The 24,978-nt window shown below is 50.7% G+C and overlaps 1 protein-coding gene and 2 long non-coding RNA genes across 7 annotated transcripts in view; 2 read left to right on the top strand and 1 right to left on the bottom strand.

The window, feature by feature from the left end:
• The window catches only part of PXDN (peroxidasin), an 87,719-nt gene extending 84,708 nt beyond the window's left edge, over window positions 1–3,011 (bottom strand). For 2 of the 5 annotated variants that reach the window (XM_070236803.1, XM_070236804.1), the window contains exon 1: window positions 622–701. In XM_070236803.1, coding sequence (XP_070092904.1) covers window positions 622–668 — 47 coding nt within the window. In that variant the 5' untranslated portion in view covers window positions 669–701. Of the gene's footprint in view, window positions 1–621; window positions 702–2,196; window positions 2,549–2,712 lie in introns of those variants that run through there. The other 3 variants (XM_070236802.1, XM_023619630.2, XM_023619631.2) reach the window with 3 other exon arrangements.
• Window positions 921–5,158, top strand: LOC111768173 (uncharacterized). Its single transcript, XR_011426642.1, has 3 exons — window positions 921–1,059; window positions 4,828–4,927; window positions 5,051–5,158. It is a non-coding gene; the product is annotated as an uncharacterized lncRNA (long non-coding RNA).
• A 12,129-nt stretch (window positions 5,159–17,287) lies between these two features.
• LOC138917946 (uncharacterized) lies at window positions 17,288–24,947 on the top strand. Its single transcript, XR_011426640.1, has 3 exons — window positions 17,288–17,526; window positions 22,497–22,723; window positions 24,771–24,947. It is a non-coding gene; the product is annotated as an uncharacterized lncRNA (long non-coding RNA).
• The last annotated feature ends 31 nt before the right edge of the window (window positions 24,948–24,978 follow it).

The following is a 24,978-nucleotide window of genomic DNA, read 5'->3' as shown; positions in this document are numbered from 1 at the left end:
GACTGCGTCCCACCATGCAACTGCCAGACTGGACCCCAGAGACACATCAACAGGGTGCCCCCAGAACTGGCCCTGTTCCCTCATTCCCTACTCCCTGAAGGATGTACTCCATCCGACTGTCTCTTCTTTGTTTCCAAAAACCTACCCCCTCCCCACGGTCATTAAAAAGTCTCCACTTGTGCCCTCAGCCCCCAACCTCCAGGGGCCAAGCGACTGGTGAACTGTCCCCCAGCTGGAACCTGTCACACCAGGACTCAGTTCTACCCTCTTCCCTGGTGTCCACAGTGGCCATGATGGGAGCTTCCTCTCCCGGAGCCTGGTCTGCACAGATGTAAAATGGGTGGGTGCTCATTTCAACGAAAATCTGCTCAGTTCTCTTAGGGGTTTGCTTATCTCAGCATCTGTTCTGCCTGCCTCAGAGTTGATGAGACCAAGGATGGTCACCTCAAAACATTTTTTAAAACTACAGAGACCCATAAAAGTGTAACATATAAGTGTGTAAGAACGAACAGTTTCTGGAAATCTTGCAAATGCTAACTATCACGTCACTCTCCTTTCCTGTGACCCCCACATCCCGCTCCCCACTTTACAAACGCCCTTGGGTTCTGCAGACAATCTCACCATGTGCAGCAGGCCGGAGGATCCCATTTTTGCTCCACAACACTCATATTTTAAAATACTGTTCTTTTTAAAAAGCAATTAAGATCTGAGGGCAAAGCATAGGACAAGTATTAGACACTGGCCAGATGTGGAAAATGGCTTCAGGGTCCAAGCGTTTTCCACTGACTCACTGAAGAATTAAACTACCCTACGGAGAAACGCCTCCCCCCCCCCACCCCCCGCCTCCCCCGCTTCAGTCCGTTTCTTGAGAGTCTGACGCCCCCTTGGGTCCCTCCTTGGCAGGCCGCTCAGACGCTCTGGAGGGAAAGCCCTATTTATCTCTCTGAGAGGAACAATTTCGCAGGCTGGGAATGACTCCCGACAAAGACCCTGAAGGAAGCTTTCTGCAAACTCAGCGACCACTAGCAGAGGTCTCCGTCCATGCACTCGGTTTTAAAAGTAAGGACACTAACCGCCCACTTCCTGAATAGTTCGCTCAAAATTTTACAACTTTTGCAGGCTCTTCAGCGGTGCCAGAGGAACTTGGCTCAGCCAAGAAAAGTGGAAACTATTTTTGGCATTCAGAAGGGCAGCTGTAGGACGCTGAATTACAGGCGGCGCCTAAAACGCATGCCTGCCTTTACAGATTTTGAAAATTTCTAATCAAAGTCGTATCGGAACACCTCGAGGCCTGCAGCGAACTCTTGCGGCATTTCGGGCCCTCTGGGGACGGGATTCGGCCTTTGGGGACCGACTGGGGCGGAGGCGGGCGGGTTTCCGGGCCTGCGGGGCCGCCGGAGCGGGCGACACTTTGTAACAAGCCGAGCGCCAAGTATCCGCGAAGTTTGGCACACCCGGATCGCGGTGCGCCTGGGCTAGAGCCCAGAGGGACGAGCCCCGAGCGGAAACAGCTCGGACCCCGGCTCCGTCCAGACCCGAGCTGCCTCAGAACTCGGAGGCCCGCACCGGGCCCCTCCCGGAACCTCGCCGCCAGGCTTGCTCCGGGCTCAGGGAAAGCCCCAGAGAACTGTGCGCCCCGCGGGGCCGGGGACATTCCGCGCCGGAGGCTCCCGGCGCCCCAGGCGGACGCGGGGACTGGGAGGGGCGCTGCCGTGAGTCAGTGAGGGTCCGCGAGGGAGGATCCCCAGAGCGGGGCCAGGGGGTGCCGCTCTCCAGGAGGAGAGGGAGGGAGGGAGGGAAGGAGGGGAAAGGAGCGGGAGGCGGAGGGGGAAGATCCCGGCTGAGCCGAGGAGGGGGAGCCGCGCGCTCCGCGAGGAAACTGCCCAGAGGGGGAGAAAGGGGAGCGGAGGAGGGGAGCCAACAGGAGGGATCCCGGCCGCGCGCGGGGAGCGGGCAGGGCCGTCCGGAGGAGAGCAGGATTTTCCCGGGCTGCTCCCGACCACTTCCCAGTCCAGCGGGGCATTCCCTGCGCCGAACAAAGGCGGCTCAGGAGGCCGCGCGAACTGCGCCCAGGTCCGCCCTCTGCGCCCGGACCACCGCGGACAAAGGGCCGCGGGCCCCTGCCCGGCCCCCGACGCCGCGATCCTCCCCCACCTCCCCTCGTCCATCACCCTCCTGCGCCCCCGCCGCACTCACAGGATGGAGGTCTGCGGCGCCACGGCGGGCACGGCCTCCAGCAGCAGATGCATGCAGCGCACCGTGGTGCGGAAGCACAGGCAGCGGCTCGGGCACCCGGCGCCCGGCTTCGGGGCGACAGAGGCCAGCGCCCCCCAGCCGCAGCACAGCACGAGCGCCAGCAGGCAGAGGCGCGCGGGGCCCGCGGAGCGCAAGGCCATGGCCGACGGCGCGCACGGACGCTCGGGCGCACCGACCAACCGCGAAGGGCCCGGCGCGTCCCCGGCCCGCTCCGGACTGCACCCGCCCGCCCGGCCGGCCAAGGCCCAGGTCCCAGCTGTGTGCGGGGGGCGGGGGGCGCCAGCTGTGCACATGCGCGCGGCTCCTCCCTTCCCACCCCCACCTCCCCAGGGGCCGGGGCGGGGCGAGGACCTCCGGCCGCGGCGTCCGGTCACTGCGCCCCCGTCCCTGCGGCGGGGCTCCCGGGTTGCAGGGGGAAGATGGGGGCCTGGGTTTCAACCCCAGATCTGCACTCACGAGCTGGGGTCTCGGCCAAGTTGCTTCGCCTCGCCTGGCCGCCGTTTCCACATATGTGCGATGGGTTTTTTGTTATTTTATAAAACACTTTTAGAGAGCTTATTATGTCCCAGGCGCGGTTCCAAGCGGGCACTCTCTGTCTGTCTCGTCTCTCTCTCTGTCTTTCGGTCTCTCTCTGCCTCTCGCTCTCTTTCTGTCTCTCTCCCCTTCCCTTTTTACTCACACACTGCAGCGGGATTTGAGGCAGGCATGCGGGCTGAGACCCCAGAGCCTGTTAACCACTCGCTCTGCCCACTACTGACCACAGGGCACTTTTAGGAGTACGGAAGATCAGGCTGGCGTTCTACCAGGGGCGTGCTTGAAGGCATGCTGGAATGGGACCAGGGGGTACCCCAGTACTTTCCTATTGCTGTGTCAGCACTCTCCTGTAGCTCACACAGTTTCGAGGGTCCACATCTGGGACCAGCTGAATGAGGGGTCTGGCCCCTCTGGAGGCTAAATGTCTGTTGTTGAATTTACCAGCCCTATTACCACGTGGAACAGCTTTCTAGGGACCCAAAACAAGCCATCCAGCGGTCCTACATACTAACCAGTCACAAATCTCCCCCACAGCACACTCCTGGCCTCCACACTCATTTCCAAGTGCCTTCTAGAGGTCTCCCCTTAATGTCTTACACGAATTTCAAGCTTATCATGTCAGAAACCTAAAACATTACTCTTCCTAAAAAATCTATTTTTTCTTCTGAATCACTGCTTTGATCCTCCAAACCACTCTCTCATAACTTCCAACCTGGAAGTTGTCCCTCCCATTTAAGGAGTTGGGAAATCCTGTTAATTCCAGTTGCTCATGGTTGCTCAATCAACTTCAGTCCTTTCTATCCTCCTGCCTCATAACCACTGAGAGTCCGGCCCTCCCCATCACCCCTGGACCACCACTGAGTACCCTTCCTGGCTAGCCTGCCTCCTGTGTCTGCCTGGTCCACCTTCCCCACAGCCGACAGAGAACATGTCACAGCTTCAACTCTGCCACTTCTCTGTCCAAACATCTCTGGGCCCCTCCAGTTTAACTGGGCAAAGGCCATATTTCACTCAACACTAAGAACTTACTGCCACTCCCAGGAGACAGGGGCATCTCTGAGCAGCTGGCTTCTCTTTTCAGTTCGACAGCTATCTCCTAAGCCAGCCGTGATGTTAATTTTATGTGTCCATTGGGCGGGCTATCAAACCTAGTGATTTAATCAAACACCAATCTAGGTGTTGACTGAAGGTGTTTTGTAGATGAGATTAACATTCTTTGACATCTACAATCAGTTGACTTTAAGTAAAGAAGATTACCCTCCATAATGTGAGTGGGCCTCATCCAATCAGTTTAAGGCCTTACAGGCAAATACCAAAGTTTCTCAGAGAAGAAATTCTGCCTCAAGATTGCAGCATCAGCTCGCACCTGCGTTTCCAGTCTGCTGGACTGCCCCACAGATTTTGGACTTGTCAGCCCACACAATCGCACAAGCCTATTCCTTAAAATCTATCTGTGTTTTTATTCTTCCATCCATCCATCCATCCATCCTTCCTTCCTTCCTTCCATCCTTCTATCCATCTATCCATCCATCCATCCATCCTTCCTTCTTTCCATCCATCTATCCATCCATTCATCCATCCTTCCTTCGATCCATCTGTCCATCTATCCATCCATTCATCCATCCTTCCTTCCTTCCTTCCATCCGTCTATCCATGCATCCATCCATCCTTCCATCCTTCTATCCATCTATCCATCCATCCATCCATCCATCCTTCCTTCCTTCCTTCCTTTCATCCATCTGTCCATCTATCCATCCTTCCATCCATCCATCCTTCCCTCCCTCCTTCCTTCCTTCCATCAATCTGTCTTTCTTTCCATCCATCCATCCATCTGTCCTATTGTGCTGTTTCTCTGAAGACCCCTGACTGACACACACCTGTTTGCAGAGCACTGGATGAGGAAGTGTGGTGGAAGTGGGAGGCCAGGATAATGATTTAGCCTAAAGAATTTACATTTGAGTAATGAAGCTCTTCCTTATTTTAAGCTAAATGTGCTTCCCATATCTTTTGTTCATTATTTCCTGCTTCTGCCCTCAGAGGCCACGGACCCTCACACCTCCAGGATCTCGACCTCCCAGGGGGTGAATTGTTTAAGGATGATCAAAGCCACTGAACTTTTCTACTGCCATGCACCCAGGTGAAATATCCCCATTTCCCTCTGATGACCAATTTCCAGATCTTGTTGTCTGCCCCAAATCTTGTTATATGTCACACAGCAAACATTCCTTTCGGGGGGATTGTGCTAATGGACAATCTTTAGTTGTTTAGGTTTCCATACACAGAAGCAAAGATTAATGAGTGAAAGATGCTCCTTAACTTCCATCCTCTGTGTTTTGTGAATGCTGTCACTGAGTTCTACAGCATACCAGGTGCGACCCTGGACACACATGGAAACAATCTCTACTCCTGGTCGAGTACTGGCCTCTGTGGCAAGGATTCCCCACGACTACCTTTGTACAGACGCCTTAGGATCTGAGCCTCGCAACGTCCCTCACAGAAGGTATTATTATCCCCATTCTTCAGAAGAAAAAACCAGTGTTCAGAGATTTCGGTAATTTGCCCATGCACTTGTAGATAATCAAGGGAAGGATGGAAGAAGGGAGGGAAGCAGGGAGGAGAAAGGAAGATGGTGCTGACTCAGCATTCGCAGTGTGCCAGGCACTGACCTGTGTGCTTCGCCTATTGCAGTGGATACTGGTGGCCACCCTCCCAGACCTCGCTGGGGGGCTGCACCCCATCCCAGTCACTGCTGATGTTCTCTGGAAAACTGCCTAGGGCTCCCAGGAGCCTTGTCCCAGAAATGCTGGGAGCTCTTCCCCTCCTGACGCAGCCCGCAGCCAAAGGCGGACTGAGTTGGGGCTGCCTCACCTGGAGGTTGAACAGCTGGCGAGCTTCCTGGGGCATCAGGTCGATGGCCAGCTTCTCACCCTGTGCAGTCGGCTGCCCTCACTCCCAAGAGCCCCCCTTACTCATCAGGCTCTGCTTTGGGGCCCCAACCTAATAGTGCATCCATGACGTTAGCGCCCACAGTGTCCCCCAAAGCACACAGTCTGTCTTTTCTACAACCTCTTCGCGGTGCAGTGATGTCATCTGTCTGCCTGTCTGTCTCCCCACTAGACTGAACACTCTTCAACGATTTATACAGAAAAGAACAGGGGTTTTGGAACAAGACAAAACTAGGAGGCAGGCTCACCAATTCCGTGACCCTGGGCAACTTTCTTACTCTCTCCCTCGGCCTCAGTTTCCCCATCTGTAAAATGAGGACTCCAGCTCCTACTCACAGGCTGTTGTAAGGATTAAATGAGGAAGTGTATGAGGTGCCCACATAGTTCTCGTCAATAAACTTGAGTGGAATGAAGCTTCCCAGGGCCCAGGGGGGCCCCCCCGGAGTCTAGAAGGCCATGGGGTCATTCCCAGACGATGAGTCAGCCCCTCTCGGAACCTAGCAAGGCCTGAGACAAAGATTTCAGCCTGCAACCTTCACCCTCATCCAACGAACCCTTCTGAGTGCCTCCTGCATGCTCAGCCCCATCCCACAGCGCTGGGCAGCCCACAGGAACAGAGGGCCCGGCACCTGGCCCGGGCAGACAGCTGAGATGGTGAGTGACTCCCCGAGCCAGGCGCCTAGACGGCTGCAACAGAGCACCACAGACTGGGCACCACGAGCAGCAGAAGCCTGTTCCCCCACAGTTCTGGAGGCCCGAGGTCCAAGATCAAGGTGCTGGCAAGAATGGGTCCCTCTGCAGGCTCACAGTGAGAGTCTGTCCCAGGCTCCTCTCCAGCTTCTGGTGACAGTCAGCAACCCCTGGCATTCCCTGGCTCGTAGTCACATCCCTCCAACCCCTGCCTCCATCCTTACATGGCATTCCGCTGCATCTGTCCTCATGTGGTGTCTTCCTTTTGTGACAATCATATTGGCCCAGAGCCCATCCCAATGACCTCATCCTGACTTGACTACATCTGCAACAACCCTATTTCCAGATAAGGTCACATTCTGAGCTCCCAGGAAGACACAGATTCTGGGGACAGAAATAACATGGCAGGGCAGTATTAAGCTCTGAAACTGTGACCTGGAGTCATAGTAAAGGGACTGCCTACCTCATGGGCTGTTGCAAGGCTCGCGTGAGGAAGCGGAGCGTGGTTCCCAGCAAGCTCTGGGTTAGTGTTGGCTCCACGATAAAGAGCTGCAGGCGGTGAACAGCAGGATGGTGTTGGGCTCCACCCCCCGGAGGCAATGGGAGGTGTCTATGGGCCAGAAAACAGCTTGCTGTCCGCACTTTAGCCACATACACTTGGAATTCTACAATTTAATGCTAACTGTGGAGAATCAGTCCTTCTTTATCCATCCGTCTCTCCATCCTTCCCACTCACAGACTTAGGCATCTAATTGTTGCCAACATGGTAAAGAAGAGAGAAATCCTAAAACGCGCCTCTCAGTCAGAGAACCATGTCCCCATTGCTCCTGTGCCTGCAGAATATTTACGTAAATTCCTTTAGTTACACGACGAGCTTAGATTCATGGTTTTCTCAGATCTCAAGGGTTTCCCTGTGCCCGGATGAAAAGTCAGGCAGCAGAAGGCATGTCCGAGAGGGTGGTGGGGCTGAGAAATGCTCTTCCCAGTCACAGGCCCTGGGCACAGCCTGAGGTCCCCCAGCCCACCCACTGATGCTTGTGCGGAGTCCTGGGGCCTGCAGGGAGGCTGCAGGAAGCAGGGAGCCCAAATCCACGAGACAGGTGTTGTGTCTCACTCCCGCTCACGGCCCTGGTGTCAGTCAGGTCCAAGCAGGACTTAGGTGTACACTCGTAGTGTTGAGCAGAGGAGAGGTCAACTGAGTGACAGTCTCAGAGGTGGGTGAGCTGAAGGCACCTGAAAGGACCAGGGGATCCATCCAGGATTCCCCCTGCACATTTGCACCACTCCAAGGCCTGGGAAGGGGGGGGAGGAACGAGTAACCCAGCCTGGCAAGCCCTGTAACTCCACCCCACTGGGGCAGACAGGGGGTCTTGATGACTCCCCATTCAGAGGTGGGTCCCCAGGATGGCGGCGTGAGGGCAGAGACGGATCAAGAGGAGAATGTGAGCACTACATTGGCTCAGCATCGACTCCAGCTGGTGAACGGGCCCCCATGAGAAACCCACAGTCTGGGGAAACACAGGCTTATAAATAAGCCTCCTGGATAGCAGGTGGTCATTAAGCAATGGGTCCACAGCCAGAAGGGAACAGCAAATAACTCAAAATCATGGTAGATCACTTCTCTATATACACCCTGAGTCCCACTGTGGGAATTTCTCCCCACCCCTCTGTCCTGGCGCCCCCTGCCCTCTTTGGGCACCTGAAGCTCCTGTCCCCCCACCCCACCAGGTGAAAACAGAGGATGTTGGTCTATTGGTCACAGGGATGTGTGGAGTGACTGGCTGTTCCACGCTGAGCTGAAGGCTAATGGGTGAGATGCGTCCCTGCCTTGTGGACACCAATGGGAAAAGTAAGCGTGTGCATGTGTGTGCACTCTGCACACACACAAGGAAAATGCCCCTGAGCTAAAGGGAATTCCGGGGAAAGCACCAGGCCGGGAGAGACCACACGCCCCGGCTACACGAGGGATGATGTCCCAGCAAGGCGAGACAGCTGCAGAGGCTTTTGCAGTAAGATTGGAAAAGTGAGCGGCCTGCTGCCATAGAAGGAACAGGCCCCTGAGGAGCCTGTCAAGTAAGGAATACCAGAGCCCCAGCCCCCGGCGCAGCAAAGCTGCTTGCTTAGGAACCCTTTAAGCCGATCTTTTATCCTTACCAATTTTGTGTTTTCTGGGTTTAGTAAACACTCACTCAGACTCCATCCAAGACTTTTAATACTCATCCCTCAACGCGTACATAGAAAGTCACCCAGTCTGGCACTTCTGAGCTTTCCCAGACTTCTGGGACTAAGTCATGGGATCGGCTGTTCAGACGACACAGGACCTCTTCCTGGGAGGAGGGCATCCGCCTTCATGGGCAAGGCAGAAAGCTTAGGTAAACCGAGCCATGAAGAACACGGAAAAGCCCACTTCTCCTCTAGAGTGAATTATTTCTGTAAAATGCAGAAGTCTCTGCCCACAGCTTGGAGGGCACTGCTCTGGCACTCCAGCCCTCCGGGGTAGGCTGGGTCAGGGCGCTGACGAGTGCCCACCTTGAATTTTGGCAAACCTCTTGCTCCCCAGCCAAAAGTGTCCCGTACATGCTAAGCATGCTTGGCTAACGGGTGAAATCATTGTGAGGTGCTGCCAAAAATGCCCTGTAATCCTGTGTAATAAGTTAATCACTTTGGGAACAACACTGTGGGCCCGCTGGCCAGTCCGACTGCAGCCAGAGTGGCTGCGGGCTCAGCCAGCCCAGGTGCAGCCCCCGATGGATGCCTCCTGATCTGTCTGGAGCCTTTGCACAGAGTCGCTGCAGACACGGCTCACGTTACCTGGCAGCGTTTACCCAGCAGCCAAAGAACGTCAACCACAGGACCTGAAACTCAGCCCTTGGATGTGTTTTCCATCCCCGGTTATACAACTAATGAGTTTGTCTTAGGAGCAATTCCAGGACCCTCCTTTGTAAACTCAATACGACTTCAAAGGAGTCTCTGACCAGGTATGGCCGTGTGTCTGAGCTCTGCTTCAAAGGCTCCCCTCCGCCCTGCAGCCAGGCCTCCAAGCTTCTTGCCTGGTGACTGCCAGAAGGGGCCCAGGGCAGGGGCAGAGACGGGAGCCCCTCCCTCCCTCTGACCCCGCCTCAGGGGCTGCCCCGCTCACAGACCGCGGAGCCTGACTCGCTGCTCGGAGCTGTGGAGGCACGCGGCCCAACGGCTGTCTGAGGGTTCCGGGGTAGGGGGGAGCCGCGCTCCGGCAGGATGGGCAGGGCCTGGACCCAGACAGGGGTGGTTCCAAATCCAGCTCCACGTTCATGACTGCCCGAGTTTGGACACACTGACCTCTCAGAGCCTCCGAATCCTGATTCGTGAGGTGGGAGTCACCTCCCCCAGGACTGCCATAGGGCTAAAACGATTACGCGTCTCATTGGGTTGGCACTGCAGACAAGGGTCCTCGGTACGAGTGTTCCACTCTGCCAGCCTGCCCTTTCCTCAGAGATCAAACCCTCCTCCTCAGCTGAGGTCTCACGTGCGCAAAGTGACTTCACCTCCACACTCCAGACTCTCGACCAGAGGGTCACTTAATCGTCTCGATGAACCCGTAAAGGCAGCCACCAGGATTATCAGTGACATTTCCTTCCTCGGTCCACAGTAGTTTTCCTAATATGGAAATTTGTGATTTCTTACCCAAACCACACTCCACACCACAAGGCAATAAAACCGTGGTCGGAGAGACATAAATACTGTTCTTGGACTTAATAATGTCCTTCCCTTCGGCAGGGTCACAGCTGGCAGGACGATCCCCTCGACCTGGGCTTCCCACCTCGCAGGAGCCCCAGACCAGCCTGAGCCAGCACTGGAGCTCACACAGGGCGAGGAGGACCGAAGGCTGTGCCGTGGCTCCCACTTTAGGAAGCAGAGTGGCCAGATCCTGATAGAGACCCTGCAAATGCCAGTCTGTGTGTTAACCAAACAGTTTGTCTTGTTTTTCTTTCTGATAATTTTGTCTTCGGAGCCATGTGGGGTTGGCGGCTGTATTGTGAGAAAATACCACATGAAATACTGGACGGAAAATGGTGGAAACAAGGGCATTCGTTAGAAAGCTTTCTTTGCCAAGGTTCAGCTTTCCTTCTTGGCCTCTGAATCTCTGACTTTGATACTCATGGCACAAATCATGAGTTCAAGCTTTTCTGTTGTTTCTGTTGTTGAGAGAACCAAAGACTCAGAATTGTTGATTTTATTTTGATTTCTCAACTCACTTCTTGTGGATCTCAGCAATGGTTTGTTTAAAACTATTTCTGCGACCATTGTACCCACCGTGTTCAGCTGCTGATTGCAGACTGAACAAATGCTGGGGCTGACCCGGGGTCTTCACTGACTCGACGAGTTTCCCTGGAGAGGTGCTCTCATGGGATTACAGCCTGGCAGCCTGCTATGGGTTGAGTTGTGTCCCCCAGAAAGACACGTTGAAGTCCTACGTCCCAGTATCTGAGAATGTGTCACTATTTGAAACTAGGATTGTTGAGATGTAATTAGTCAGGAGTCAGGTGGGACCTTGATCCAACGTCTCTAGCTTAGGGCAAGTCTTCTCTTGCAAAAAAAAAAAGTAATACAAAAAAGAGGGAAGATGATGTGAACAACGATACACAGAGAATGGCCACGTGATGATGGAGACAGAGATTGGAGTGATGCATCTACAAACTAGAGAACCCCAAAGATTCCTGGCCACACTGGTAGCTGGAAGAGGCCAGAAGGATCCACCTCTAGAGCCTTCAGAGGGAGCACGACCCTACTGACACCTTGACCTTGAATTTCCGTCCTCCAGAACTGAGAGAGAATAAGTTTCTGTTGTGTGGAGTCACCCAGTTTGGGGTACTTTGTCACGGCAGCCACAGGAACTCATACACAGCACATAGGGCTGTTCAAGGTCGGGAGACCCCCCAGGGCCTGGCGGTGTGTCAGGCAGAGAAATAAGTGTGATCAGAGTCTTATTCACAGGCCTTCTCAGGAGGACGGGCCTGGTGGTGTCCCCAAGCCGGGGGACATCTGGCTCGCCTGGGAGATGAGCTAGGACTTCCCGTGGGGTCTCCCCTCAACTTGGCTCTGCACCTTTTCCTGCTGATGATTTAATGATTTAATCTGTGTCCTTTCACTGTAACAAACCTTAACTGTGAACACAGCAGCTTTTCTGCGTTCTGTGAATCATTGAACTTAGAAGTGATCTTGGGGCCCCCGAGCTGCAGGGGCAGGATCTGGGACGTTAGGGAGGCCTACCCCTGGCTTTTGTCAGGCCTAGAGCAAGCACACAAGTGGAGACTCCATCCGGGGCCTGCTTTGTCCACCTGGCTTGTAGTGGGATGTTCCCTCCTGGCCTATCATCCAGGCTTCATCACAGTGCCCCCCACCTGTAACAGCCCCCTTGGGCCTAGGGTGCATGCACGGGCCCTGGAGGTGAGCATGGCATCCTTTGGGAAGGAGATTCCAGAGTTCTTAGAACATGGGTGGGCATGGAATCCAGGCAAGCATGTTCCTTGACCTGTGACCCCGTGCACCTTGGAGGAGGGTGCAGCCTGTGTGGAACCAGGGCACTGCCCTATCGAGGGCAGGAGTCTTGGGGCCGAGGGCCGGGGCAATGCTGACCGGAGGCATAAATGTTCCTAAAGGATCCTGAGGGCACAGACTACATGGACAGCCAGAGCCTGACTTCATGCGCTTCCCAAATGCAGGCCGGTGATGACTTACACCAACCCCGTAGTGGCCAGGGTGGGTGGGGCTCAGCCAGGGTCAGCCCCTTCTTTTTCTAGGGGTCAATTCGTTACTCACCTTGGTTCTAGATCCTGTCATTCATTAGGCATTCCTTCAAAACCTCAAAGCGTTTCCAGCTTGATAAACTAGGGGATTGATAAATTCAGGCTCTTTCACCCTCTGTCTAAAGTATGACCATACACAGTTAGGGGTGGCCATTCCACTTGCATTGTGTTGAATTGTGTCCCCAAAAGATAAGTTGAAGGCCTAACTAGGGAACCTATGAAGGTGACCATTTTAGGAAATAGGGTCTTTACAGACGTGCTCAAGTCAAGATGAGGTCTTTGGGGTGGACCCTGACCCACCGTGACTGGGGTCCTTATAAGAAAAGGAGACACATGGAGATGAGAACACCATGTGAGGACAGACACGGAAGGAGGACGGCATGTGAAGGTGAGGCAGAGACTGGAGTGATGCAGCCACAAGCCAAGGGACCCCTGGGGCACCAGAGGTGGAGGAGGCGGGAAAGTCCTCCCCTGGAAGCGTTGGAGGGGCAGCAGCCCTGCCCACACCTGCATTTCAGGTTTCTGCCTCCAGAACTGTAAGAGAATAAATTTCTGTGGTTTTCAGCTGCCCAGTCTGCGGTTCTTTGTTCTTTGGGAAACCCTTATTCCGCTAATGGTAACTCTGTGCCCTGTTGGAGAAAGTGTTGGGGAACGTACGATTATTCGAGGCCTGCCTCCACTTTGTGCTGGCCGTCGGCTCTGTGACCAGGATTTGATCACGGACGAAGCTGCTGGACAGCCGTCACCTAAAGCAGCATACGCAGACACACAGACTCACACACTTGTCTTCTGTCTCTATCTCCAGAGCAGCACACAGGTATGTGTTTCGTCCCCTTCCTCTTTTGTTTCTTTTTGCTGAGGAAGACTTGCCCTGAGCTAACATCTGTACCAATCTTCCTCTATTTTGCACGTGGGTTGCCGCCACAGGGTGGCTGCCAATGAGTGGTGTAGGTCCACGCCCAGAAACCCAACCAGGCTGCCGAGGCGGAGTATGCCAAACTCAACCACCAGGCCACGGGGCCGGCCTCTGGTCCCCTTCCTCTCTGAAGGACTGTGGGAAACCTCCCACTGCAGAATAAAGCACAACCACAGCACGTGGTGTCATCTCATTGTCACCAGCTAGAAGGCAGCTTCATAGATAAAGGGGATAAGGGGCAGTTCTTCCAAGGTAAAGCCACTCGCTTTGACAAATACGCCCTGGGGTTTAGTCGTAACCCCACGTGGCAGGTTTCCTGCACCCCTTCATCTGGAAGCTTAGATTGGGAAGCTACAATACGTCACAGGAGACGGAGAAAGGCTCTTTTTTTAATTTAAATTTTGAAGATGAAGCAGATGATGAAATACACCACTTACAGCTGTTTTAGACTAAAATTAACATACCTGTATGTGTGGCTTAGCCTTGCAAGGCTTTAATCACCTGTTACCTTGAGTTAGAGTTGATGTAAGTAAGTCTGGAGCTCGGCCCTAGGCAGTTCCTCACGAGGTCTCTGCAGTGTGAGGGTTCCACCGGGCCCACGTCCTCAGGAGGCTCCTCAGTTCTCAGACAGTCCCTTGTCCACACTCAACCTGCCGGCCAGCCAGGTACAGGCCAGGCATTACACCAACAGCACGTCACTGCCCTCCAGGGCCGGGTGAAGGATGCCTGGGGTAGGCACTCGAGTACTGGGCCCCAGTGCCTTTCAGGGTGGGGTGAGGGACGCTGGCACTAGTACCTGGCAAAAGTCAACTGGTCGATCTGAATGGGCTGGGTCTTGGTTGCCTTCAGCTCAAAATAATCCACATGCCAAAGTGGCAAATTTTGGGGGGATGTATTCTACTCCCCTTCATCTGCCTAAAAACAGGTCCTCCAAAAGGATCTCCATTGTCATCAATCCCTTCCTGGGCGTTTCACCAACAGGGAGGATTGACTGTTGACAGGACAGGAGACTAAAGGCACACCACACCCTGACAAGTGTCACAAACTGTCACGCCCCCCCCTTCTGTTCTTCTAAGGGCCCATCATCTTCCTAAAAAACATTGACCCTCTCTACAAGGCCCGCATTCTCTCCTCCCCTCATGAAGAGGATGTATTAACTCTCAAAACTCACCAATTTGGGGGGGCGTCCATATTTTTCCTGTGATGCCCCCCGATGTAATATTAAAAGTTAAGAAATGTGTGTACCTTTTCTCCTGTTAACTTTCCTGTTGTTGGTTTATTTCAAAGCCCCAGCTGTCAACCTGGGAGGATGGGGGACAGTGTTTCCTCCCCCACAGCATTAAGCCAGGACGTGATGGCATCTCAGGAAACCTGCTAAGAGATCACAAAGTCGTGAAATCTCAGTTTTTATAGAGCCAAGTGGATACAACCTACTACAGTTTGGAGACAGGTGACAAGGAAGGCTCATCTCCCAGGAAACCGGAAGGTGGGTGCCATGTCCTTGATGATCACATTTCAAAGATATGCTTTCAGAAGCTTGAGGAAACTTTGCTGAGTCTGAGATGGGCGGAGGCTTATTTTAGACACTAAAAAGATTTACATACATTTGAAAAGGACAGAGAAAGACTTTCTGAGAGAAAAGAGAAATGGGACGTTGCTTCCCCCATCTTCCACAGGGAGAATTAAGCCTCTAGTTTTCAATGTGCATTTGTCCTCCCACTGAGAGCTGTTGAAGTTCATAGATGGGGCTGAGACCCCAGAGTGATCTGCCTGGGTCGTTTACACTTCCAACCAGGCAGATCCAGCCTTGCTCTCCCTTTCACCTGCACCTGGGGAGAACTCTGGTCTTGGGGTGGAATGCACTGTACCCCTCCTTGTTCCACCACCTAAAGAATGTTCCAGAAAGAATGACAAGTGTGGGAAGCACTTATGAGCTGTGGATGGGGAACACCTGAGGGGGGACAGTATCTAGGGTGACCCCAAAGGCCTGAAAGTGGAACCAAGGCCTGTGTATGTAAAGATGGTACCCAGGGTCTGCCACGTCAGTTGGCTTTCATGCCTTGTTGTTTGAGAAAAACCTTAATAGGCTCTCAGTAGATGAGCCCAAGGATCTGTGTCCCAGGGCCACTGTCTGCTGCAAAGAACCAGTGATAAAGTAGAATTTCTCTGGCTTCTCCTTAAATATTACTTTCCTAGGCTCACCTTCAGAGTGAGTATTGACCCTGCTCATTTCAGGATTCCTCCTCCATAGAGTAGGAAAGATAATTTTCCCTCTGCCCTTCTGTGTTCTTGCCTGGGCCCCCATAACAAAAGACAGATGAACAAGAGAAAAACAGAAGTTTATCAACAAGCGTACTTCATGTACAGCCAGCCCCAGTGGTCCAGTGGTTAAGATCCAATGCTCTCATAGCCCGGGCATGGGTGCATTTCCCCGTCAGGGAACTGATGAGGATTATTTTGGGCTGGTTACTTTTAAAAACTGCAGACGGGAAGGAGGCTCTGAGGAGTGGAATTTGCTTGCCCTTTGATGAGAGACATTTGCATTTGTGAAGGAAGTCTCCATCTGTGGGGGTGTCTCCCTCTCTGCACCAGGAGGAAGGAGGGATGACCTTATCTCTAGAAACTCTTAATGGGGAAGCATAGGACATCCTGACTTAATCTGGTCTAATTCACATCTAAAGTTAGAGGACCACCCAATAACCAAACCCCACCTGCACTGATACCATTTTAACGACTTTTTTACATATTCTTTCCTTTGTCTTGTAAAGAGATAACTCACATACCTATGCCTTATAAATTTAGCCCTGCCCTCAACCCATGTTTGCAGCAGCTCTTCTTGCCTGTGGGTCCTATCCCCATGCCTGCAGCAGCTCTTTACTGCCCATGGGTCCGACTGTCCCCATGCTATTCCACACTGTTCTCTAAATAAAAGAGCACTACTGCCAGACCTTGAGAGTCCAAGAAATCTTTCTTTCGACGACTCTGCTCACTGAGCCCACATCAGGAACCACACCACCTATCCATCAGTTGTCATACTGTATGTTGTGACGTTGAAAGCTCTGTCACTGGAATCGACACAAGCGCACTAACAACAAAAATGCTTCATGTGTACGTGCAGGGAAGTGAGTAAGTTTTAAAGTGGCTTAGAATTCAGGCTTAAATATCACCTTCAGGGAAATGGGAGAAAGTAGGGTGCGGTGGGAGGGTGACCGGCTGTGTAAGCAGGGTCCAGTTTTGTGCAGATCTGGGTCGAGCCTTCTCCAGTGATAAGTCTCTGGGGCTTCACCCTCCTCTTCCTGCTCAGAGAGGGAGACCCCTACGTATGGAGGTTCCCTCAGCAGAAAAGCCCCCTTACAAAGAGAAGCATGCTCTGTCTTTAGAGCTTCGCCAGTGTCAAAGCAATCCTTATGCCAAAGAGACATATTTGGGGTGGCATGCTCTGATCTCCTACACCACCCAGAATGATACGCAGCACTCAGTGATGGGTTAACGAAACACGGCTGGGGGCTCGGCCTGCAGTCCCTTAAATTGAGATTTCTCTTAGATTGTGCCAAGCCAAGTTCTAAGTGAACATAGGCCTATGGTCTTCACTCACAGTGTTCTTCCTCAAAAGCAATACTACTTGTCACCCACAGCCACAGCAAGCCAAGCATTCAGCACCCTTTCCCATTGGTCCATGCCAGTCTGCTCTTAAGCTCTTACAAGCCTATCCTAACAAAGAAATCCAATTTGCAAGCCTATTCTGCAGGCAGCCAGGTCTTGGGAAAAGCTTGCTGGAGCTAATAAACCTAGTTTTGTACCAGGAAGGCAGGGTGCATTAAGGATAAGGAATTGAGGACACTCATCTCAAGGAGGACTAAAGATCAGAGGTGAGGCAGCCTCAGTGGGGCTAAGAAACCGAACCATTTCATTTATCAGAGAATGAGACAGGTCAGGATTCAAATCCAGACTGAAGGAAGGCTTTCTAGATGTGGAAAGTGACAGAGGATTCTCCTTGTGTTCTTCAGGAATGAAAGAATTTAAAAAATGTGACCATGGGCTAATCTTTCATACTTTGCATCAGATAAGCCTAGAGTGTTTAAGAGTATTTTTGAATCAACACTTCACTGGGTTCCGGGAAATATTTTTGGCAATGTAGCAAATGGTAGCATGTGATTCACAAAGCAGTGGCAAGTTGGATGTCTCGAGTGAACTGCAGAGACTCTGCAACCCTGAAGATGGGAAGGGAGGAGGAGGAGGCCTGGTTGTCTATACCGTAGTTGGCAAATCTGGTCATAACAATGCTGGAAAAGGATCGCAACAAATGAGTGAGAGAGAAGCTTTACCCGGAGACGCTCAGGGAAGAAAGTCAAGACAACTTTGGAAGCTGGTGCCAACAGACGTAACTCTGAGAGAGCAGGTAACACCTGTGAAAATTGGTCTCCTGTTTTCTAGACCTTTCTGTTGCTAATCTATCATCCTCTTCAGGGCCTTTGGTGCTTCTATGATAAGGAACATATTTCTGTTCGATGGAAAAAAGAATCTGACTGGTTTGTTCCTTATCCCAAATCTCTTCCCGTGCCCCAACTCAACCCAAAAACCAGTGATGAAATTTTGTCATCTGAGCATTTTTGCGCATAAGGAGCTTGTGTGCTGTCTACAGTCAAGTTAAAAGGGAAAATTGCTCATTATTGCAATAAGCCTGTAGTTATTTTAAGACTGGTCTTCTGAGAACTTTGCGTACTTGCCTCACAGACAGTCGGTATGTGAAATCACTATCATCAACTCTCAAAATCTAAGATAAATGGTCACTGTGCAGAGAGAGAGAAAATTCTCTCTTTTTACTTTAACATTAACATTTCTGTCCTGGTCAGTTTGGGCTGCTGTAACAGAATACCATAGACTAAGGGGCTTACACAGCAGAAATTTATCTCTCACAGATCTGGAAGCTGGGAGTCCAAGATCAAGGCGCTGGCTGATCCAGTGTCTAGAGAGAAGCTGCCTCCTGGTTTGCAGGTGGCCCTCTGCACGTTCATATGTTGGAGAGAGAGAGAGAGGATTATAAGGACACTAATCCCATCAGGATGGCTCCACCCTCATGACCTCACCACCTCCCAAAGACCCACCTCCTAACACCCTCACATTGGGGGTTAGGGTTACAACATATGACTTTTGGGGGACACAACCATTTATTTCATAATAATTTCCAATGGAAAATGTAATACCCTACTATAAATAAGTGTAGGGAACGGAGGCAGTCTTCCGAATGCCCGAGTCTATCACCCGAGAGCAAACTTGCCGGATTTTCGAACCCTTCACATCTCTCAAGCTTCCATGTTATGATGGTGGCAGCATCACATAGATCCTTTTATTGATTTGCCCTATTCTATGGGCCATGTTTCTGTGTGAGCCACCTTAATATAACTTAATGAATTTGAAGAATATTATATGAAAAAATAAGATAGAAAGACTGGAAGACCTCATTATTTCCAACAGTCACTAAAATGAAATAGATATAACATGATGAGAAGCAGAGGGTATCAATGGCTTCTTACACATCTTTCACCAACAGCTGCAGCATGAAGACTTCCTTTTTTGCGTGTGGTATTCCAGTCAAGTGTGCAATTCCTACTGCCCCGATCCCACCATGGACCCACTGATGCTCTTTAAGGACTGAGGTCCAGTCTCCTCCACAGACAGAAGTACCTCCAATGCTGAATTTCAAAAATGTACATTTGCTTTCATTTGATATTTGTTCACTCTGGTCCTGTAATCTTTCTTCTTATTCCCTTGTTTTCAATTGTTCCTAAAAGGGGGGACTCATATTTACCAGAAATAGATATTTCCAGACAAATAAACTTGTGTGCATCAGAATTTAATACAGGATAAAATGTAGGACTGCTATATCAAAGTTTGGAAATGATACATATTCCTTTAAATATGATCTAAACAAATTTCCTAAATTCATATATTTTCGTCATCTCTCAGTCAAATTCCTTCCATAAGAATGACTCTCAATTTTGTGCTCAAAATAGCTACAATATTTGTTACGACTTTTTTTAGGAGTGCATCTATTTTAAAAGATGTAAAACCACATGCTGTCACCAGTATTAGCTTTTATTGAGTTTCATTTTAATAACCTTTATCAGGGTGATGGATTCATTTTTTAGCAACTGCAGCTTCAACTAGGTCTCTGGTACTCAATAACTCTCGTGTTTACTGAGGAAATCACTCCACCTTCCGCTTTGTAGACAATTTAACAAAAAAGGTTAAGAATCACACCAATAGCTAACTTTAGACAGATACCTGCCGAAAGGTGTGAATGAGTAACAGCCTTCCAACGGTGTAGTATGTTTGTGTAGCCCTAAGCTAAACCTAGCACTCTTGGGTTACAGCTGAAAGGGTCAGGCTTTCTACCCTGACTACCTGCCTTGGAAACTTGATCCATGTTCTCACCTCAGAACACCTCTTTTCCCGTGGTGCATCCATTCTGCTTCTAGCCACCAATCCATTTGGTCCTGCCTCGGGGACAAAGCACAGCACCTCTGAGCATAAAATGATTGTGGAGTACACCTAACCTGGACCCCTCCCATCACTGGCCCCCCCACACCCTTATCTCTTTGATTTCGCTGAAGACGGTATTCAGCCTGAATTCTAAGCCGCCTGTTTGAGTTACTCATCTCCCTGGGGGTCTCCCATGTGTATGTGAGTATATGTGTTGATAAACTTTAGTTTCTTTTCTCTCGTTAATCTGTCTTTTGTTTCAGGGGCCCCAGCCAAGAGCTTAGAAGGATAGAGGGAAATTATCTTCTGCTCTCCTATGCCAGCGCACCCCCCGCCCTGACTGCTTCGTACCCTGATTAACTTCTGCATTAAGTTGGTTCTCAGGAACTTTAGATTCCTCCTAAAGACCTCTGTCTAGCTCTTACGTTATAGAGGACTTCAAAGTTGAGGAGTTCTGCGTTCTTCTTAATCTTCCTTCCTTTCTTTTTTTTTCTCGTTCTTCTTCTCCCCAAAGCCCCCCCAGGTACATAGTTGTATATTGTAGTCATAGGTCCTTCTGGCTGTGCTATGTGGGACGCCACCTCAGCATGGTTTGATGAGCAGTGCCATGGCCGTGCCCAGGATCCGAACATGTGAACCCTGGGCCGCCGGAGCAGAGCACCCGAACTTAACCACTTGGTCATGGGGCCGGCCTTAACCTTCCTTTCTTGATAGGCCATGTCTTAAGTAGATGTTTAAGATGCATCTATAGTCATGCATTGCTTAACAATGGGGATATGTTCTGAGAAATGCGTCGTTAGGAAATTTCGTCTTTGTGTGAACATCATGAAGTGTACTTACACAAACCTAGAAGGTACAGCTTCCTACACACCAAGGCGCTATGGTACTAATCTATGGGACCACCGTCATATATGCAATCCCTTGTTCATCGAAACGTCATGATGCGGCCCTTGAATTCTAACGTCATAGGGCTGCATCTTTCTTTAATGGAGTCATTCCTAGGAGAGGAGGGAGAGAGCATCATATCAGATCCAGTGACATCATCCCTGATAGGGAGCAGAAATCCTCTCCACTCTGGGAACATGTAAGGAGAGGAAGCAAGAGGGGCCTCCTCTAGCTAGATTTTCCATGACTCTTCCAGTTAGGATGGGATGCTGCCCAGGACGTGTTCCTGCCTCAGATACACCTGATTTCTGGGGTGGACACTGCTCAGGGAGGGACCTACACGGAGGTAAGCACGTAAACAACCTGGCTTGGGGGCCAATACATATCAGACGTTAGTGTTACTTCTCTAACCTGCTCCCCCAAATGGTCTTGGGCATGTTTTTGTCCCCACATATCAAATGAAGAAAATAAGTGTAATACCTCCTGTTTATGCCTCACACATGAGAAAGAAAAATTTGTTTCAAACATGAGAAAAAGAAAAATCATAATTATTAGTAGTTTTTATTAGAAGCTGAATATTTTTTTGTTAGCTGTTCATACTAAAGAGGACAGTTGCTTGCATTTTCTGCCAGCTGGCCAGTCTGGCATGGCAGGGGGGAGGGTTGGAGTGTCATTGCCCAGGGGCCAGAGAGCCATTGCTCCTTATTTGTGATTTAGGGCCAGGTCAGCACCACCCCATTTTATCCTGGCCCCTGATAAAGACACGATGTTTTGCAACCCTGGGAATGAACTCTTAGAACTCACACTCAAGTCTCTGTCCCAGGTGCCTTGTTAATAAGCCAGTAACACCCTGACACATGCTCAGGATCAGTTTTTTAAGAAGTGTTCTTGTGATAAGGTGGTGTTTGAAAAATGCAATGACATCCCTTCACCGCGTTATCTGACGTCTAACCTTAGAGCATCTGCTCCGTTCTGTACATCTGAGAGCAGCGGTGAGGAATACAGCTTCTTTCTTCTCAAAAATGAGGATGAGTGACAAAGCAGCAGCCCTGTGGAAGGTCTGGAGGGCAGACAGGGGACGAGCAAGTGTGAGGTCAGTCTGGCTCAGGACAGGGTGGTGCTGCTCAAGGCCGACCACTTCCTTGGGAAACGAAGCTGAACTCGGCATGACATTCTGCCGTATTAGTCACAGAACACAATTGCACTATGAACCCTGAGAACATCCTTGGACACTTACTAAATTACAGATAGCCATGACTTACCTAATGTTATTTCCCTTTCAGGCTCGAAGAAGTAATGTTTATTTTATGAGTCCATCATCTGCCTTCTTCTCTCTTCCCTTTTCTGTTGAATTAATCTCCCTTCCTTGCATGCCATTCACTCACACACACAAACACCTTTGTTTCTGCACAATGATGGGGTTCAGAACATGCTTTCCCAAAATATGGCACTTTGGCATATTGAATATTTTCAGCTGGAGGGATTTGGGGAAAGGCAGGTGCCAGAAGGACTCTCTGCCCTTCCCTGAAGCGGGTCATAGACCTCACGTGTGAGGTTCCCTGCCCCCCACTACCCCCCCCCCGCCCCCAGGAAAGGCGCATGCTGACCTCCAGATGGCAGGGCGCTGAAGGAGCCCAAGCGAGCAGGCCTTGCTACATCTCCCCAGCTGACCACCCTGAGATCATAGCTCTCCGTCCCGTCACATTTTTCCATGACTGTCCGCTCTTCAGCAAACCTAGCATAAAAATACTCAGGCCTGACCACTTCTCAGGGTCTTCATTTCCTCTTGAAGTCTCCCGTGTCATGTAAAACTAATATTAAGTAAACTTGCATGCTTTTCGCTTTGTGGTCTTTTGTTACAGAGACCCAGCTGAGAACCTAGGAGGGTAGAAGGAAAAAAAACTTTTTTTCCTCCCCTACAAGGCCTATCCTTGTTTATTTTATCTTGCCTTGCTCAAAAAATGATTTGAGACAACTTAAAGGATATATATACTACTACAGGGAGAAAAACCATGCAGACGAAAAAAGAAGAGAGGAGAAAATTTGGAATTAAGGATGGGATTAGACACCAGAGATGACTAATCTGCCAAACAGAGGCTATTCCGGCGTCCTCCCCTAACACAGTTAGGTCTTCTGGGGACTAACTTGGAGGCCTCGGCGTGGCCACTGCGTTAGACACAGAAAGACGGTGAGCCCCAGAGCTGGCTGTGTCTGTCTCACGTGGTAAGGTAGGCTTGCTCCCCCTGCATTTATGATGTGGGATTTGATCTTTATACTGTTTTTCCATTTCATTCACAGTCTGTACAGTGACCAATAACTTTTTTTGGGTGTCATGGTGATTGGAATACAAAGACAAAGTATAAAAGTTTGATGTTTTTCCCCTTAATATATATTTTAAATTGCTTAAGACCCTGGGCTCTCCTGCATTGCTCTGCTGTGTTAAAATGCCACATCGATCCATGGCCACATTGACTGGAGTCAAGAGAGTGGAGGGAGACGTCTTGCTGATGGGGACCCTAACTGCTCCTGAGTCTACCTTGAGCAGAACGAGCCTCACATCAACTGTGCGCACAGAAGAGGGCAGTGGTGGGAGCTGAGAGGAACATACATCAGCCGTGCTGGGGGCTGAGGGCTTCTAAAGTTACCAGAGCAACACGTCCTGAGGAGGAGGGAGTGGGAGACGGGGAGCGTCTTACCTTCCGCAATCGGCAGTGCCGGGAGACTGGGCTCCAGATGGACTTTCCTGATGGAATCACCCGCCGGCCACAGCAGCAGCACTCCACACGCAGCATAGTCTCCTGCCCCGTCTGCTCCAGGTTCTTGTCTCACCTCCGCTTCCGATGCTCAGGCGACCATGTAACGCAGACCACAGGGGATTCCCAGAGCCCTCTTCCCTAAACCCTCTAGAATCCTCGCGAGACCTGAGCATTTTTCTTTTTTAAAAATTCATTCCTTTGTTCTTGGTGAGAAACACGTGATCCCAGCCTTCCATTTTGATACTTTTACGGCAAAATGCACACAGTAGGCCAGCTTTAGACAGAGGGTCCTGGGGAGCTGATCAAGGGCTCAGCTCCTTGTACTATTTCTCTTTGCTCTTCAGTCTTTTCTCATTCTTGCCCTAAACCTGGAGATATTTGCTTTCTAATCTGCCTTGCCAGCTCCTCCCACTCCTCTCTTCTCTTTTTTGGTGATTAACTCAGCTTCTTTGAGGCTGGTCACCTGCCCCTTGCTGGCCTGGGCTTGCTGCACACCTGGTGTCACCTTTCCCACCCCCAACGCACAGCTGGCAGCGTGTGGCTCTCAGCAATCAGCACACGTCAGTTTGACTCAAACCAGCTGGTGAGCTGCTTCTCAACGTGCTCATAATTTTGTTTTCTGTAGTACTCACTAATTTCACTACAAGCACCTTATTAATGAGTCTTTATAACCACCATTTTAACTAACTCCATCATGCTCTATAACGTGCATTTATCATCAATTGCTTAATCATTCCTCCATAATAGGGCTTTGGGTTATTTTTATTTATTTCAGTGCATTTACAATTGTTTTGGTATTTTAGGATAGACGTCTGGAATTATTGGATCAAAAATTTGAATTTTGTAAGATTTTTGACATTATTGCTAAACTGCTTTCCAAAATGCTTATAGTGATTCTCAGCCACATTGCTCCTAAGGGGAAAAAATGGCTTTTAATAATCAAGGTGGCAGACTTCAGTCACTGACGGCAGCTGCTTGGCTGCCATCCGGTTTAGGTTTATCTGTTCCTAAAGACGGGGCCTTTGGCAGAGGCTGCTCCCTACAGCAGAGAGACTGCCACGATGGGATCCTAATGGTGCATCCTCCCACCCTCCCCGCTGTCAGCTCTGGTAAAGCTGACCGGCTGTTGCGTGTAAAATGTCAGACAACAGTAACCGGCAGAGCGGCTCAGTGGCCTTGAGTCTTGGAGCAGTAGGAGTCCAATTGGAATATACGTCGGACTGAACAAAATTATGAGAGTCTCTTCCTCAAAGTCTGTATTTCAGGGGAGTGTGTCTATTATAGGAGAGCATGTTTTGGAACTTTAAAGGGTGACTTTTACTAATGTAGATGATAGGAAAGTGGGTAATTCATCATTAAATCATCGTTGAAGGGTAATTTAAGTTTGATGGGTGGTCTTTGCTGACAGCGTGAAAGTAACAATGGATGATGAAGCATGCAGGGAACAAATCACCTGGTGAGTGGCCTTGTGTGCCCTGGATGTGAGACGCTGAGAAGGGCACATCTCCCATTGAAACAGAACCGCCAGGAGGCAGCCATCAGACTGAGCCCACGTGAGGACGTTCCACAAACCAACTAACGGCCCTGGACGTTGACCAACGTCCGTGTGCTGGGAGGAAGAGGAAGGCTGAGGAGCTGCTCAGGAATGAGGGGCCAAGGACAGCTGGACACAGCGTGTGATCCCTGAGAAAGCCAGGTAAGGGGGAAACCTGTGAAGGGCACTATTG

This window comes from Equus caballus, chromosome 15, assembly GCF_041296265.1.
Source record: "Equus caballus isolate H_3958 breed thoroughbred chromosome 15, TB-T2T, whole genome shotgun sequence".
NCBI classification, from domain to species: Eukaryota; Metazoa; Chordata; class Mammalia; order Perissodactyla; family Equidae; genus Equus; species Equus caballus.
Note: the sequence above shows the minus strand (reverse complement) of the source record. Positions and strands in the feature narration are given on the sequence as shown.